General features: G+C 39.7%; 1 protein-coding gene across 1 annotated transcript in view; it reads right to left on the reverse strand.

Annotated features, from left to right (window-relative positions):
• Positions 1–14,887, reverse strand: part of LOC128815553 (uncharacterized) — a 71,540-nt gene that overhangs the window by 30,880 nt on the left and 25,773 nt on the right. The window contains exons 23-38 of the mRNA XM_053992362.1: positions 14,632–14,765; positions 14,372–14,530; positions 13,621–13,801; positions 12,950–13,161; positions 12,235–12,423; positions 11,220–11,290; positions 9,661–9,823; positions 9,463–9,549; positions 8,785–8,919; positions 8,274–8,393; positions 7,528–7,757; positions 5,805–5,884; positions 4,397–4,699; positions 3,477–3,706; positions 2,300–2,461; positions 1,297–1,647 (exon numbers count right to left, since the gene is read on the reverse strand). Coding sequence (XP_053848337.1) covers positions 1,297–1,647; positions 2,300–2,461; positions 3,477–3,706; positions 4,397–4,699; positions 5,805–5,884; positions 7,528–7,757; positions 8,274–8,393; positions 8,785–8,919; positions 9,463–9,549; positions 9,661–9,823; positions 11,220–11,290; positions 12,235–12,423; positions 12,950–13,161; positions 13,621–13,801; positions 14,372–14,530; positions 14,632–14,765 — 2,807 coding nt within the window. The remainder of the gene's footprint in view (positions 1–1,296; positions 1,648–2,299; positions 2,462–3,476; positions 3,707–4,396; positions 4,700–5,804; positions 5,885–7,527; positions 7,758–8,273; positions 8,394–8,784; positions 8,920–9,462; positions 9,550–9,660; positions 9,824–11,219; positions 11,291–12,234; positions 12,424–12,949; positions 13,162–13,620; positions 13,802–14,371; positions 14,531–14,631; positions 14,766–14,887) is intronic.

The following is a 14,887-nucleotide window of genomic DNA, read 5'->3' on the forward strand; positions in this document are numbered from 1 at the left end:
ACCCTGATTTTGCAATAGTCATTCTTTCCAATGTAGTCAGTGAGGCTAATTGGAAAAACCAAGGAAGTTCTCTTTTGATATAATCCTCACAGTCCAGGGAATGTATTTCTGACAGAGTTCAGGCTAATATTGCTGTTCAGCTTTAGAGGGCAGTGTCAGCCTGCGAAGGCAACAGTCAGCAAAGGCTGAACTGATCTCAGTCTCAGAGAGCACCTGGGAACAGGATGTGTGAGACACTGCCTTTGCCAAATGCTGTGAGACAGGCGTGCCTTTACAGTGCCTTCCCAACACTTCAGCACTGTCATTTTAGCTAAAACCCACAAGGCCTTCATTTGATCCCCAAACTCTCTTTAAAAGCTTCCCAGAGCTACCTGCAGAAGTTGACATTCTGTTTCTGTTTCCAGTGTCCAGTCAGCTTTGTTCTGAACACGGAGATCCCCTCTAGCCCTCAGTCTGCATCTGCCAGCCTGCAGCAGGAAAATGACCTCTGTGGTGGAGTCTGTGGCTGCAGAGAACAGGACTGAGTTTTCAAAAGGCAGCCCAAGCTGGCTGAGCCAAGGAAATGAATGCCTGAGCATCCCTTGGAGTGTATATTCATGCTGGCAGGAGGTGTCTATCTGCACATCCACTGCTCTGCCATCACACTGCAGGTTCATTAACAAGCCCACGTTGCAGATGTTCTGTTGAAATGAGCCCCCCAAGACTGCAGCATGAGGCAATCCCATCCTCTGCAACAGAAAAGATTACATGGTTTAGAACACGCAAAGCAAAGCAACTGTCTTCCTCATTTATTCCTAATTCATGAGAAAGCATTCCTTCTTTCTGAAACAATCTGCATTTGGAAAGGACCATACAAGACAGCTTGTTACATAGAGCAAACAGAAATTTCTCTGTGAAAAAGCTGGAAAAAAATAAATGGGGGGGGGGGGGAAAAGAAGAATAAATCCTTAAATAATCTTTTCACAACTAATGTAGAAGAAAAAAATCTTAACCTACACAATTCCAAACTGAAAGGACATGCTTTTCACTAGATTTTAGGATAAAAGTTTCTTTTAATAAATAAACTACTATTAAGCAACATTTTTATGGCAACAGCAGTAAACACCTACCATTGTATTACTCCACATTATCACTTCCCCCTGCAAGTGCTCTGACTCATTGCTCTGTCAGAACTTTAATGACCAAATTTGGCCTATCCATAAATGTGTCAGAAGACATTTTTCTGTGACTCAGTTTTCTGTGACGGATCTGAAATACACAGACTGGAAGGACATGCAGAAAACAATCTGGGCTTACCTCTAGACTGACGCACTTGTTTCTAAAAGCAAGTACCCATCCTGTCTCATTGCTTGCCAGGCTCACTTCCCCATCAGCCTCCAAAGTGCAAGGCCCAAGGACAATACCAAGGATGCCCTTGTACTTGTCACTTCTCATGGCTGCCACCTTCAGTTGGTTCTCTCTGGCAATTCCCAGAGAATGAAATAAAGGCAAAGAATGCTGGAAGTCGATTTCTAAATGAGGATGGGTGTTACTGGTGGCATAGAGTTGCAGGCAGGCAAATATATCATGAAAAGAAACATGTCCAAAGAGGATGACAGTGAAGTTGCTGGTAAATATTGACCCATTCAGTGAAACTCTTGCTGGAGTCTGAAAAATTACAGAAAACTATGGTCAAGTTTGCTTTCCTGTCAAGTCACATACTGTTTTTAAGAACTCGTAGTACTAGAAGGGAACTGTTCCCTACACCATTTTGTATTCATCCCACATAATTATAAATGCTGAAACAAATGGAGAGATGGACTCAGATCTTTATTTTGGAGTTCCACAATAGAAATAACAGGAAGAAAACCCAAACCAATAATTAATGAAAATATTTGAAAGTGCACAAAAACTTCTGGGAAGCTCAAATCCAATTTGTACATGTCTGACACTGTCAGTACTCAGATTCCCTCCACAGTAGTTAAGACACTATGCTGTTGGGAGCAAAGTTTATAAATGAAGTGAGTACCTCAAAATGATGAAATGCAATTGCACCATTGCAAAGGCCAGAAAGCTGTTTGTTAGCAGATTCTCCACTGCAAGCAACCTGTTGGTGTTGTCAACAAAGCACATTCAGAGAATGAAGAAAAGCAGGGAGGACTAAAATTCAAAGGAGCAAAGTTACAGGGCTGCTTTAAGGATCAAATTGACGAAGGCACCAAAACATAGATTTAAGGTTAGAGTTCCATTTCAAAAAGATAAACAGTTTAGTGTTAAGTGCATTAAATATATTACAATATATGGCAGGATTTCTGCAAACCTCTAGTACATGTGGAACAATGTCCATCAGTCCTCCCACATCATGGTGAAGTGAAAGAGAAACTTCCATAGCAGTGCCAGTGGTTTTCTTCTCTATTTCCATCTTGAGCTGCTCTGTCTCCACTGTGGTTGTTATCCCTGTAGCAATCTTTCTGGAGAAATTCTATGCACAAAAGAAACCAAATCATGGAAAGAAACAAACAAAAACATCCCAGCAACAACTGGGAATGGCAGAGGGTGTTGCACTGTGCTTAAACATCACAGCCTGTGTCAGGGCAGCAGCATTGGTAAAATAAAAGTGCAAATTCATCAAGGCATTTCAAATAGAGATTATAGTGTTATGCCAGGCCTTCTAAATGCAGTGTATCAATAATTCCTCCTGGCTTCAAAACATATTGAGAGCATTCAAGTACCCTGAAGGATTTGAGCCCTCAGGCACGAACAATTAAAGCACTGGAACTACTAAAAAGCAAGGCTAGGGAACTGTTAAGAATTCTTTCTCTGCATACCTCTGTGTCTCACCCTACTGTAGTGGTTGAAGCCACCCAAATATAAGCATGTGAGTGACTTGAGCTTTGCAGTGGATGTCTGAAATACCAACATATTTGAAGCCTTCTTTTATGAAAAGATAATCTGTGATGCAAAAGAGCTGTAACCTTCACAGATCTATAGCAGAAATGCAGATAGAGAGAACAGCAGCCAAGCAATACCATACCAGCAATATGGTCCATAATGCTTCTGTGGGTAGGAATTTCCAAAGGGAAAGCCATGCTAAACGCTGTTCTGCTCTTTAGCAGCCATCCAGAGAATGACACCGGGACCAGTTAAATCCAATACCAGATGCAAGCCTTAGGCCTGTTGGTCCACTTCCCATTTATAGGGGAAAGATAAAATTGGACAAGACATATGCTCATATGCAGCAAAGTACTTCACTTAAATGAGTACTGAATGTAGCATCTCATTTAGTCTAGACTCAGCTCCAAGAGCTTAAATGACAGGTTCACAGTATGACAAGGAGCCAGCCAACAACTTCCTTTCACTCAGTAATTTAGTACATCTCAAAAACGGAGCAGCTTCTGAAATAAATATATACAGTGCACAGGAAAAGCCTAGAGTTATTATATATACACAAATTGTCCTACCAGAAATCAAACTTTCACAGGCAGAACTCTTCTTACCTCATAATAGCCAGCAGCTTCTAAAACAAAAGGGATCCCATGTTTCTTTATCTTTGAGATGTTGTGCTTTAAGCTCACAGATAGCTGGGATGCTGGAGGCTCTGTGGCCAGTCTGTGCCTCTCAAACACAGCAACAATCCTTTCACTGCCACTCTGCAGGACTATGGCAATGGTGTGATTTCCTGTGCCATGCTCACATGCAGCAGTAAGAATGCCATCCAAAGGCAACCCTATTGACAGGGAAGGAAGTAAAATCAACACAGCACTTCTGGGTTGTCATTACAGACTACAAAGATGTATTACAGATCAAAAGCACCTTCTGTAATTTTTCATAAGAAAATACACATCTTTATATAAAGTGTGATAACTTTACTGATATTTATAGAAGGACATTACCTACCAGGTGAAAATCATATTGAAAAGGGACTGCTAAATTAAAATGTGGCATGCACTTTGGAAATCAAGAACTTTCTTTTACTTAATAAAGGATATTTACCAATTGGTATTGTTTCAAACTCCAGTAGTCAGCTGTCAAAAAGATTCAGAAAAGATTTATTCTGTCCAAAGGAACCCATGCAAAATTACTGATAACTCCAGTTCAATGAAAATCCATGGCTTTGCTTAGGAAACAACACTTGGCATAAAACTATACTTACAGGAACTGGTCAGCTTAGATGGTGTGCAAGAACACAGATGTACAAGAGAGAAATAATTTACTCTGAAGTATTTCAAAACTCTTTGAACTATTTCTGTGTCCATTTTATGGTATTTTCTCAACAATATTAAAAGAATGCTGCTAAGTCTAGAACACATTTTGTTCTGGTGTGAGCAAACACAACTCATCTGTTTCCAATGGCCAGCAGTCATTTAGATAAATTCACCTTGTTAGACCACACCATCAAGTCAGATTTTCTTCCTACCTGCATTTTTTAAAAAGTCGACATTATGTGTGAAAGTCCCACTGACTCTGCCGTGCCCATTATCCATGATATTGAAAAAATCTACAGAAAGAGCCTTCTCATCCACCTGGAAGCTAGCTAGCCCCCTCTTCTTCTCTTTACTCAGTTCCAGGTGTCCTTTCAGTCTTGCCTCCCCTGGGATTGCCTGACTGCCATTCTGAACAATGGCAACAGTGATATTGTGCACAGTGGTATTCCCAAACACATTCCTGTTCCTGACATGCAGTCCAAACAGTCTTTTGTTGACCATCACATTGATGTTACCTGTAACAGGCAGAAATTATTACTGTGGAGAGAGATTCTTGGGACAGAAATAGCCACAGTTTTAGAAGTAATGTATAAATTAACCATTACTTTAATACCAGGAGGAAGTAGAAACATTTCCATTTATTACATTAGATAATTTTGCCTAATCTAGAGAGCAAAGCAGTTCAGTGTTGAGGGTTTCTCTACTAGTGCGTGTCTGTGTTTAAAATAAATTACATAATAGTATTTCTGGCAGCTGTTCCTTTTTACTCATCAAGCTTCTTGTGCTCTTAGGCCCTGTACTATACTGCACTCCCTCTGAAATAAAATTTACAGATGGATTGTGACCTACTACTTGTGTAATTGCAGGCTAAACAATCCCTCCAGAGCTCTGCAGTGACCTGCTCCACCCATGAAGCCATTCAAAGGAATAGGAGTCTCAAGTCAGTCCCCATATTTCAGAAGAGGAAAGAGGCCACCCACTATTTCCTTTAATCCATGAAAACATGAAAAATCCAAACTATGTTAGTTCACTGAAAAATACTCTCAACCCAGTCCAGCCTGGCCTTGAACATTTCCAGGGATGGGGCATCCACAGCTTCTCAGGGCAGCCTGTTCCATTGTCTGATCACCCTCACAACAATTTCTTCTTAATATCCAATCTACACCTGCCTTCTGTCAGTTTGAAGACATTCCCCCTTGTCCAAAGTGCTTCTCCAGCTCTCTTGGAGCCCCTTTAGGTACTGGAAGGGCTCTAAGGTCTCTGTGGAGCCTTTTCTTCTCCAGGCTGACAACCCCAACTCTCCCAACCAGGCTCCAGAGCAGAGGGGGTCCAGCCCTCTGATCATCTCTCTGGTCTGCTCTGGACTTGCTCCAGCAGGTACACATTGCTCTTCTGTTGGGGGCCCCAGAGCTCAATACATTGTGCAGCTCAGGAAGGATTACATTAAAATTAAGCAGCATCCTTAGATAGCTGCAGGTTAGAACAAAACAGAAAGGAACAGAATACCATCGTGAATGTTGTTTTTGCATTTCAGTAATCCATCCAGAGAAAGGAGATGAGGTATGGCCTTTAATCCAGTAAAAGTGTGTTGGACTCTTCCATTTAGGGACAAAACAAAACCAACTTTCTGCTCCCTGGCTCCCATGAAATCCATGTGAAGCCTATTTTCATTAAGCTTCAAGTCAGAAGACAACAGAAGTCTAAAAAGACAGACATAAAAATTGTTAGTAAGATACTTCTATGGTTGATTCAGGATTGTCAAGACACACCTCCTCACTCAAAGCAGGATCAATGAGAGCAGGGTGCCCAGGAGTGTATGTGGTCAGGTTTGGAGTATCTCCAAGTATGGAGACTCCACAGACTTTCTGGACACTCGTTCCAGTGTTGTCAATCGGGCAGTCAGATGCCTTGCAGTCAGCACACACTATTCACCAGATGTTTATGAATTCCTCAGTAAAGCTTCACAGATTGGCAGACTAATTTTTCTTTAAATTTCTTGAATGCTTTTGTTATGGTTCCTAATAAAAGAAAGAGCTGGAGAGACTTTGAGTTGGAAACAAAACCTTCTCTGTCACAATATGAAATATCTCTTTGGTACTGATTTAAAAGCAGAATTTGAGAATTCAGTTTAAAACATAATTATAAGTGTCACCATCATTTAAGTTTGGTGAATGAAACAACAATATTTCTTTGCATTTTGGCCCTGAATTGAACAGTGTTGGAAAAACATGGCACAGTGTTTTAGGGAAACCTGCTGGAGCAACAAAATTTTCTGTGTTGTCAGTATAAGACTGAGTCACAATTTTCACATGGCCTTCAACAAACTATCCATTGAACTATCTGACTTTCTAGACTGAAGTATACTACACAAAATACCTAAAAGTGAGGCAATCACTCCAGTTTTCATAGTGTTAGATATCCCTCCTAGAAACTGGAACCCTGCTGAAAGACTGATGACAAGTAAAACCTCAGTGAAAATCCACTCCATGGGAAGAACAAAACTACATAGTTCAGGGAAGTAAGGTTTATTCCCTCAGTCAGCAACTGAAGTCTGTACAGACTGCATCCTTTTAGCTGTTCTCCAGAAACATTTAACAGTTTATTTTTGTTTGTATTCTCCCTGTAAAACAAATCCTAAAAAAAATCGTCATTCCAAAAATTGTAAGTGTTCTGTTTTCTTTCCTGTGAACTGCAATAAATTGCTCTCTTATGGCTTACCCTGGTATTTAAACAAATTAATGCACTGTTGGAAGCCCAGAACTACAAGCATACTGCAGAGCCACATGAAATACCCTTCTTGGAATATTTTATCTTATTTCTAGTGTTACTAGTAAATCTAATGTGCTTCATCTAAATTGTTGTAACTTCTGATTTCTTTAACTCATATTTCCTCATTCTCCTTATCCCATCCAATTGATAAACACTGGGACCTCTGCAGAATTCTTCATTTCATACTTCTGTATTTGTGAAATTTGAAAAATCAGCTGAAACTTCGAGGGCTAAATTTCTATTTCCCACCTCTGCCACCTCAGAGCTTTCACCAATACTTTAAAACCTTTATTATAAACACTGGGAAGTGCCCTTTTCCACTGGCATAACTTGTACTATATCTTCACTCAAAGTTCTCTATAAGAAAGTCCTTCAAAAGCAGCTAGAAGACATTAACACAACTTATATCAACTTATGAAACACAAGGAGCAGAAGTATTTCAATAATAGGGATAACACATGAACTGGCATTTACTCAGTGGCCTTGCTGCAGCCATAGCAAAGTAGTTACATTTAAATTTGTATCCCAGAACACTCTTCAGTTCTTCAATTAACCAACATTCTGATTTCTCTACCTTGATGGAAATATTTTGCCCATGAGCTGGAACTGTACTGATTCTGGATTTGTCAGGACAGTCTGATGGAGAAAAGCTCTCAGTTCAACAATTCTGGCATTCCTCCTCTTTTCATTGTTCGTATCGACCTCCAGCATCAGCACTTCCTTTCCATTGGAATGAAGGTGAAGGGAGCCATTGACATTGTTTTCACCATAACTCTTCAGGGCTGCCTGGGCCTGCAGAGAGAAAAAGGAGAGGAGGACATTAAGGACCCCAGATTATAATACACAATACTGAAACATCAGTTTGAGCAATGAGACTCAGACAACAAGTTGGGACTGGACAAAAGTGGAGAGGGAAGCAAAGGGGGAAAGGAGTTTTTAGTTCTCATCTTTGTTTCTCATAATTTAACTAATTTTATTTGGCAATAAATTAAATTAATATTGTCCAAGTTGAGTCTGTTTTGTCTGTGAAGGTAATGGGTAAGTGATCCCCCTGTCTTTATCCCAACTCTATCACAACAAAATGTGAGCTACATTGAATTTTAAGTACAATTTAACTAGACTTTAAGAGTTTTCTGAATTTCAGCCAAAACACAAGCCAACTATTTCAACCCCATGTAGCTATCTAGCCAGAGCAAACTTTAACCATCAAAAGTTAACTGTTTTCCTAACAATTTACACCTCTCCAGTATAGTAATTGAGTGGATGAACTGCAAAAGCTTCAAGTTCAAGCAACAAGACTGTAATGACCAGGGGACTGACCTGTGAAGACATGTTCTTGTTAATGATGACTTTTACACTCATACCACAGTCAAAGTGTTCCAGTTTAGTCTGCCTGGAGAACAGCTCCCCACTTAGGCTCATTGCTTGTGGAAACTCAAGCTATTTGACAAAGTAAAGTATCAGAATAAAACATTGCATTCCCCCCAATTGCCTCATGTGATTTAATGTCTGAACATCTAGCATGAAGTGGGTAATGCATATAAGCAAATGTGTGTATCAAATTTTACCAGTTTTATCCCAAGATACTGAAAAATATATAGAAAGCAGTAAAAAAAGCATGAAAAAAAGGTCAACGTGTCCCTTATAAAGTATTATTGACACAAATTATTGATACGTAACTGAACCTGCTGAGATGCCTACAGTTATGTATCAGGGCCAAGACTTGATTGGATTAGGACATTTGCCAGCATCAAACAATTATAATTCTAAAGACAACACAGTAAAAGCAGTCAGCAAGACAAAAAATACCAAAACTTAAACCCATCAGTACCTGGAACGAGTGTGTCACATCCATGTGTAAAAGATGTCTAAAATCTGCCTCACTGGATTTGTCCTGATACCTCCCTAGAAAACTGAGAACATCTTCCTTATTCACCTTTAAGACAGTCTCAAGCTCATGCTTCACCTGTGTGTTAAGAAAGGGAGTAAGCAAAGTGCACTGAGTGTTAACCCTGTGTATAATGAAAGATCAGAGAAGTCATCCCTACACATCATGAAAAATGAAAGAGTTTCAATCTATTATGTTTTGGCTGAGAATGAAAAATTAGGAAGAAGAATGAGAAAAATGAGGAAGAAAATTAGGAAAATAGAAGAAAAGATAATGAGAAAAAATAGCTACATTTGGTAAGAAAGATGAATAGACACAGCTAGATAAGGGTGAGAACCCTGAATCCATTCCATCCCAGTACTTGTTTTATTAATAACACTCATGCATAATAATATTCTAAAAAAAATATGAAGTATTCTTATCATAGATTACTACACAACATATTATGATACAAAATTAAGGCGGTACCAAGGACATAATCACCCTCTGAACATTTTGGTTGCAGCAGCTATGTGGCGAGAAACTAAAAACCTATGGCAAGTGAGATCTGAAAAGACAATAAAGTGTAAATAAAAAGGTGATTAATGTCTCCTAACTGAATCTAATGGGAAATTTACTCACATTTTGATGGCTTAGAGTTAAAATGCACATTTCAACATCTTTGGGAAACGTCCTGTAGTTATAAGGATGAGTTAAGCCAGCACAAATCTAAAAAGAAGTTTGAGGGAAAATGCAAGAAACATAAGTAATATGCAGTAAACCACTCATTTGCAGGTTGTTCTGGTATATTACACTAAAGGAAGTTCTTGGATAACTCACATAGGGGTTTTCAGGTTGGTAACCAAGTATAAGAGTCTGCACTGTTTCCTCCACCCCATTTATCAAAACTTTTGTTTCCATTAAATAGTGCTTTTGCTTTTTGTCAACAGTAAATGTCTCCTGCAGAAGAAAGCTCTGCAGAAAAGGTACTTTAAAAGGATGCCTGGGAAAAAAAAAAACAAGAAATAAACATTGTGTAAAAGATCTTAATAGACAACTACAACAAGAAATCATGCAGAGTTCAACCTGAACTCCAAAATTATCAGTTACCATCAGAGTGTCAGGTACAGAAGCAAAACACATGGGACTGAACATTTAAGAAACTACAGAGCATAATCACAACTTCATACAAACTCCACACTCTAACCTGAATTTTTGATAGAGTTTCCATCCTGAATTTGGTAAATGCCTGGAAGGGCATGGGAGCAGGTGCTGCTCTAAAGTTCTGACATGCATAACCAGCACATACACCTTCTATACCAGCATGGCCAAGACTTCATTTCAAATAGGGAGTGTCCAAAAGCTCCTGGCAGCTTTGAAAACCTCACCTATCCACATTTTATGTTTTGTGTAGAAACAGTATCTACATGCCAAGAATCCTGTGCAACAGATGTTCATCACTACACAGCTCCAGGAGTAGTTTACTACTTCAGTGTAATGTTTGATGAACTTTATTAAATACTTCTGCACAGTTACTTAGTCAGACCTCTTGGAAGCATGCATGAACCTTTATAAGCAGACACTGGGCAGCAGCCTTTATACATGTTACAATATCTGCCACAGCTCTTAATTTACATATTTTTCTACTGAAAAGACACCTCCCAGTGTTTTAGTTATCTCTAAGCTGCACAGGAGCTCCTAAGGCAGCACTCCTGTGCATGCCTGTTGATGTTGTTGTGCCTTAAGAAAGCTGAGATTTCCCCAGAAGTGATCCAGATGTCACTAATCTGAGCATACATTTTTATTAAGGCCTTCAGGCACGGCTTTAGCAATGGATAATGAAGAGAGAAATTTCAGGGACAGCCAATATGTAGGAGCAGTGTACTCATTCTCATCAGAAAATGCAAATGTATTCCAAAATCTAAACAAGACCATTTGTTCCATGTTTTAAGAGGATACCTTTGGCTTTAGAATAGCTATATAATGCCTAAGGACTAGGAAAAAGGCACAAAGGATGGCACAGAGGATCAGATCTGGATTTTGGAACTTCTCACCTCATACAAGTTTGGTCACAGCATAAATCCTGCTGTTTTCAGGAAAGAAGGCTATATGCCTGGCTGACTTGCCAGTAAACATGTCACAGCACACATGGTCTGTTGCCTTTGACAGCTTTGTTCACTGTCATTTCAACTAAGAGGCCAAAACCTAATGGATGCAAATAACCAGCCCATAAAGCAGCTGTACTTGAGCAAGTTCAGGGAACCAGATAGGACAAAGAACAGACTTTGTGCATGTGGCACTCTCACTTTGAAAAGCCCAGAACATTTCCTAAGAGCACCAAGATGCACATTAAATTTAGGCCAAAACATTCTTAAAAGATAGAAATAAGAATACTAAACCTGAAATGGAGGGTTGCACGTTTTTGATACAGCATCTTCTCCTTCCTTAGCTCTTTTATCTGACCTTCACACTGCAGTATAACAGGCAGACTTTTATAATCTCTCCATACAATCTTCACAGAAAAGTTTGTCTTCTTAGGCTGCACTCAGATCATGAGACCAGAACAGGAAAGGACAATTTCATCAGATTTACTGCATTCATATTCAGGAACCTCAGTATGGAAACCATGTTGTTCAACAGGCTGCAGCAAGGCTGTCACTTCAAAGACAAACCATTCCTGCTGCAGTTTAAGTCCAGATCTCCATTAATCTCTCAGAGGATTAAAAGTGCCATCAGTAGAAAACTGACTCCAGCAGAAGACAAATGCCCCTTAATGTATCACTTGAGTGTCACCTACTTGCAACATAAGCAAGCTCTGGTACATAAACCAAACTGGATTTTCAAAGCATGGAAAAAGCCTTTTCAAAGCTATGTTTAGAAAAACACTTTTTAAGACTTCCTGCAAGGTATGAATGGACCAAAGTAACTGATCAAAGTACATCTTTCAATGAGAAACTGATTACCCTTCCTGTACCACAGACATCAAGCAAAGCAAAAGCTATCTTAAGACTGGAAGGGATGTAGAGATAAATAGCATATAAACCTGGGCTGTTACCATGCTCACTAGCAGGCAAGAGATTCTGATTCTCCAGGACAGTATAATCTTCTACACCTCTCATACATCTTCATCAAGTTGTGAGTAACCACATCTCCAGCTCTCTTTCTAGTCACGCTGTCTCTTGTCACCCTCTCCTTCCTGACTGACTGTCTGGGCTCCCTAATAGATGAGAAGTACTCCAAACTTTGCCACACAAGTTTATGTTTTCTTTTTGAACCTAGAATTACACCGCAGCCTGTCAAAACAGACAGAAATAGATGCAGTACTGGAGGGGTCTAAGTTTCAACACTAGTAATAACATCTTTCAGGAAGAGAGTGCTGAGTCAAAAAAATTGCTTTTGTTTTTTCTTTCTCACCGTTGGCAGATTTTGATAGCTGGCTGTGAAGTTAAATTCCTGTTTTGTACTCTTTATCTTAAAGCAGAGAAGTTTGGCTCGTTCATTATTCTCCAAATGAATCTCATTCTTCACAAGCTGATTCCACAGAGAGATCATTTCACTGTAGCTATGCAGAACATTCCTCCCAAGATGATTAACTGTGGATGCCTGAAAAACAAAGACATTTAGGCTGAGCCAGGACAGACAGCATTCCATTGTGCAGCAGCACAGCACAGAGGTGACAGAATGATAATTTACAAGAACTATTAGAAATGTGTGCCATCTTTTCCATTATCAAAATATTCCAAATCACCATATAGAGTTCAAAGTTTATTTTATCTCCTCCAAAAAAGAGAGAGGCAAAAAGCTAAATAGTTGATGAACACTTTTTTTCTCATTCAAGAATATTTCTCACATTCCTCCATGGCTGTGCCTGAAGTAGTAGTGACCTAAGGAGGAAAAGCTGATAAAGGAACAGCTTAATCATAAACATAAGTCAAACTGCATAGTGACAGAAGTCTACCACATTGCCTAATGAACAGCAACTATGATTAAATCAGTTTTAAACCTCTACTGCATAGCAGAGTCTAAAATAAATTAGGAGGAAGCTTAGAAACCGTAGAGTCAGGGCCTAGTGATAGCACAGAGCCCTGTCCCCAAAGCCATACACTCTGCAAAGCACCATGACACCAACCTGCAGGTATGTGGTAGCTGGTGTGTAAATGTGAACTTTTCCTTCCTTCTCATTGCCTTGATCTTTATAGAATAGTTCCAGTACAAGGTCTTTAATGGAGAGGGCTTTTCCAGCTGTCAGCTGGGATGTCAGTAAATAAGTAGAATGCTGAGGCTGGTGCAGTTTGTGAGCTGTGTACAGATGGAGCCATGGGGTGTCTATATTGAACCCACCTGCAAGGGACATTAATATTAAAGCTGACAGAAACATGAGATTTCAAACTACCTGGATTCTAAGTCCACATCAAGGCTGATAAGATCCAGGGGTTCCAGAATGAAGTTAAAATGCTAGTTATCAACCTTTTCTCTTCCAATTGCTAAGATCTCTGGGTCGTATATAACGAAATTAATTAGAGTAAATGGAACTGCTGGAAGAGGCCAGCCAGCCAGGCTGTGATAGGTTGGAGATTTTGAAAACTCAGCTAGACAAAGCCACAACAGATGTGATCTACTGCTAGAAACAGTCCTGACTGGAGCAGGAATCTGGGCTGGATGACCTCCAGGGTCTCTCTCTTCCAACAAACAACTTTATCATTCTGTTGCGCTCACACAAAACTGCTCAGAAAAACATGGCAGCAGCTTCCAATGCCTGCTTTTCTAATCACAGACTGGAAATGGTTTGTGGTACTTCACCTTCCCACTTCTTCAGGCCATTTCTGGATGCATCCTTCCACTGCAGCCCAGCTGCAAATGGTACCTGGTCATTATACTGCACCTCAAAGTTGGTGCTGCTCTGCAAATACACCAGAGAGGTGTGCAAGTGCTGCAGCTGGGTTCTATAATTCACTTGTTTTTCCAGGACTTGCATGGTAAACTGGAAAAGAAGTGAAGCAAATTTAAATAAAAACAAGATCCCATTTTCAGGGCTGTATAAGTTACTCACACACACAGAAGCAGGAAGGTCACAGCTTCTGCCTTTGCACATTTGCCATTCACTATAGATTTTCATGCATGCTCACCAATACACTAAGGTTTCTTTAATATGCATTTGTTACAACTACAGGAGATTCAAAAAGAAAAATGCTGTAATATTCTGAGTTGTTATAACCTGCACCCTCCTTCTACAATGTGTCAGCAAAGCAGCTTTCATAAATTTCTACAATCATTTTATATGAGTTAACAATGCAAAAACTTCAGAGCAAATTACACCTCAACTTCTCCAGTATTTGCAAAATTTATCTTCTAGCAATGTCATAGATCGCAGTGTCTCTGAGCTAAGACATCACCTAGCTCAAAATTATTAGGTCTGGGTACTTGTCTTATATTATTAGTACATACCACATTTACAAAAAAAAAAAGGTTGTAATAAAAAAAAATTCAAAATTTATTTTTTGTCTGTTAAATATTTGAAGTGAAGGTCTTACTTTTCAACCATCACTATTACCTCCATGAAATAGCTGACTACAGATGAACTGGAACTGTTCTTAAAGGCTTGGCTGATCAGCAGTTTCTTCTTGTTGTTTATTTCATCCCAGTGTTTCCCATAACTCACTTCCATCTGGGAGGAAATCCAAGATGCAGTTACTTCATGTTTCAGGTGAACCTAAAGAAGAGGGCATTGCCTTTTGCTGTGATCTCTTTCTCATGCTGAGAGCCCTGAGTACAGGGGTGCCCAGCACACAGAGTGCTTGGCTCAGCACCCACCTGGTGGCTGTAGGTGGGAGCCTGCACACAGTGAAACTCATGGCCCAGCTCCAGTCTGTAGAAGCCCCGTGCACCCATCTCTACTTGAACTTTCTGCTGCGTACTGCACTCGTGGCAAGGGGCTTTTGCCTCTCCTGCTCAAGTTAAATCACAAAGTTACTTATTCAAGTAAATCAGAATTAATATTTCAAAATGTTAATAGTATAAACCTGGCACTGGCTTCAAGACTTCTATTTTTCAGAACATGAAAGTGAGA

This window comes from Vidua macroura, chromosome 16 (genome assembly GCF_024509145.1).
Source record: "Vidua macroura isolate BioBank_ID:100142 chromosome 16, ASM2450914v1, whole genome shotgun sequence".
In the NCBI taxonomy this organism is placed as follows: Eukaryota; Metazoa; Chordata; class Aves; order Passeriformes; family Viduidae; genus Vidua; species Vidua macroura.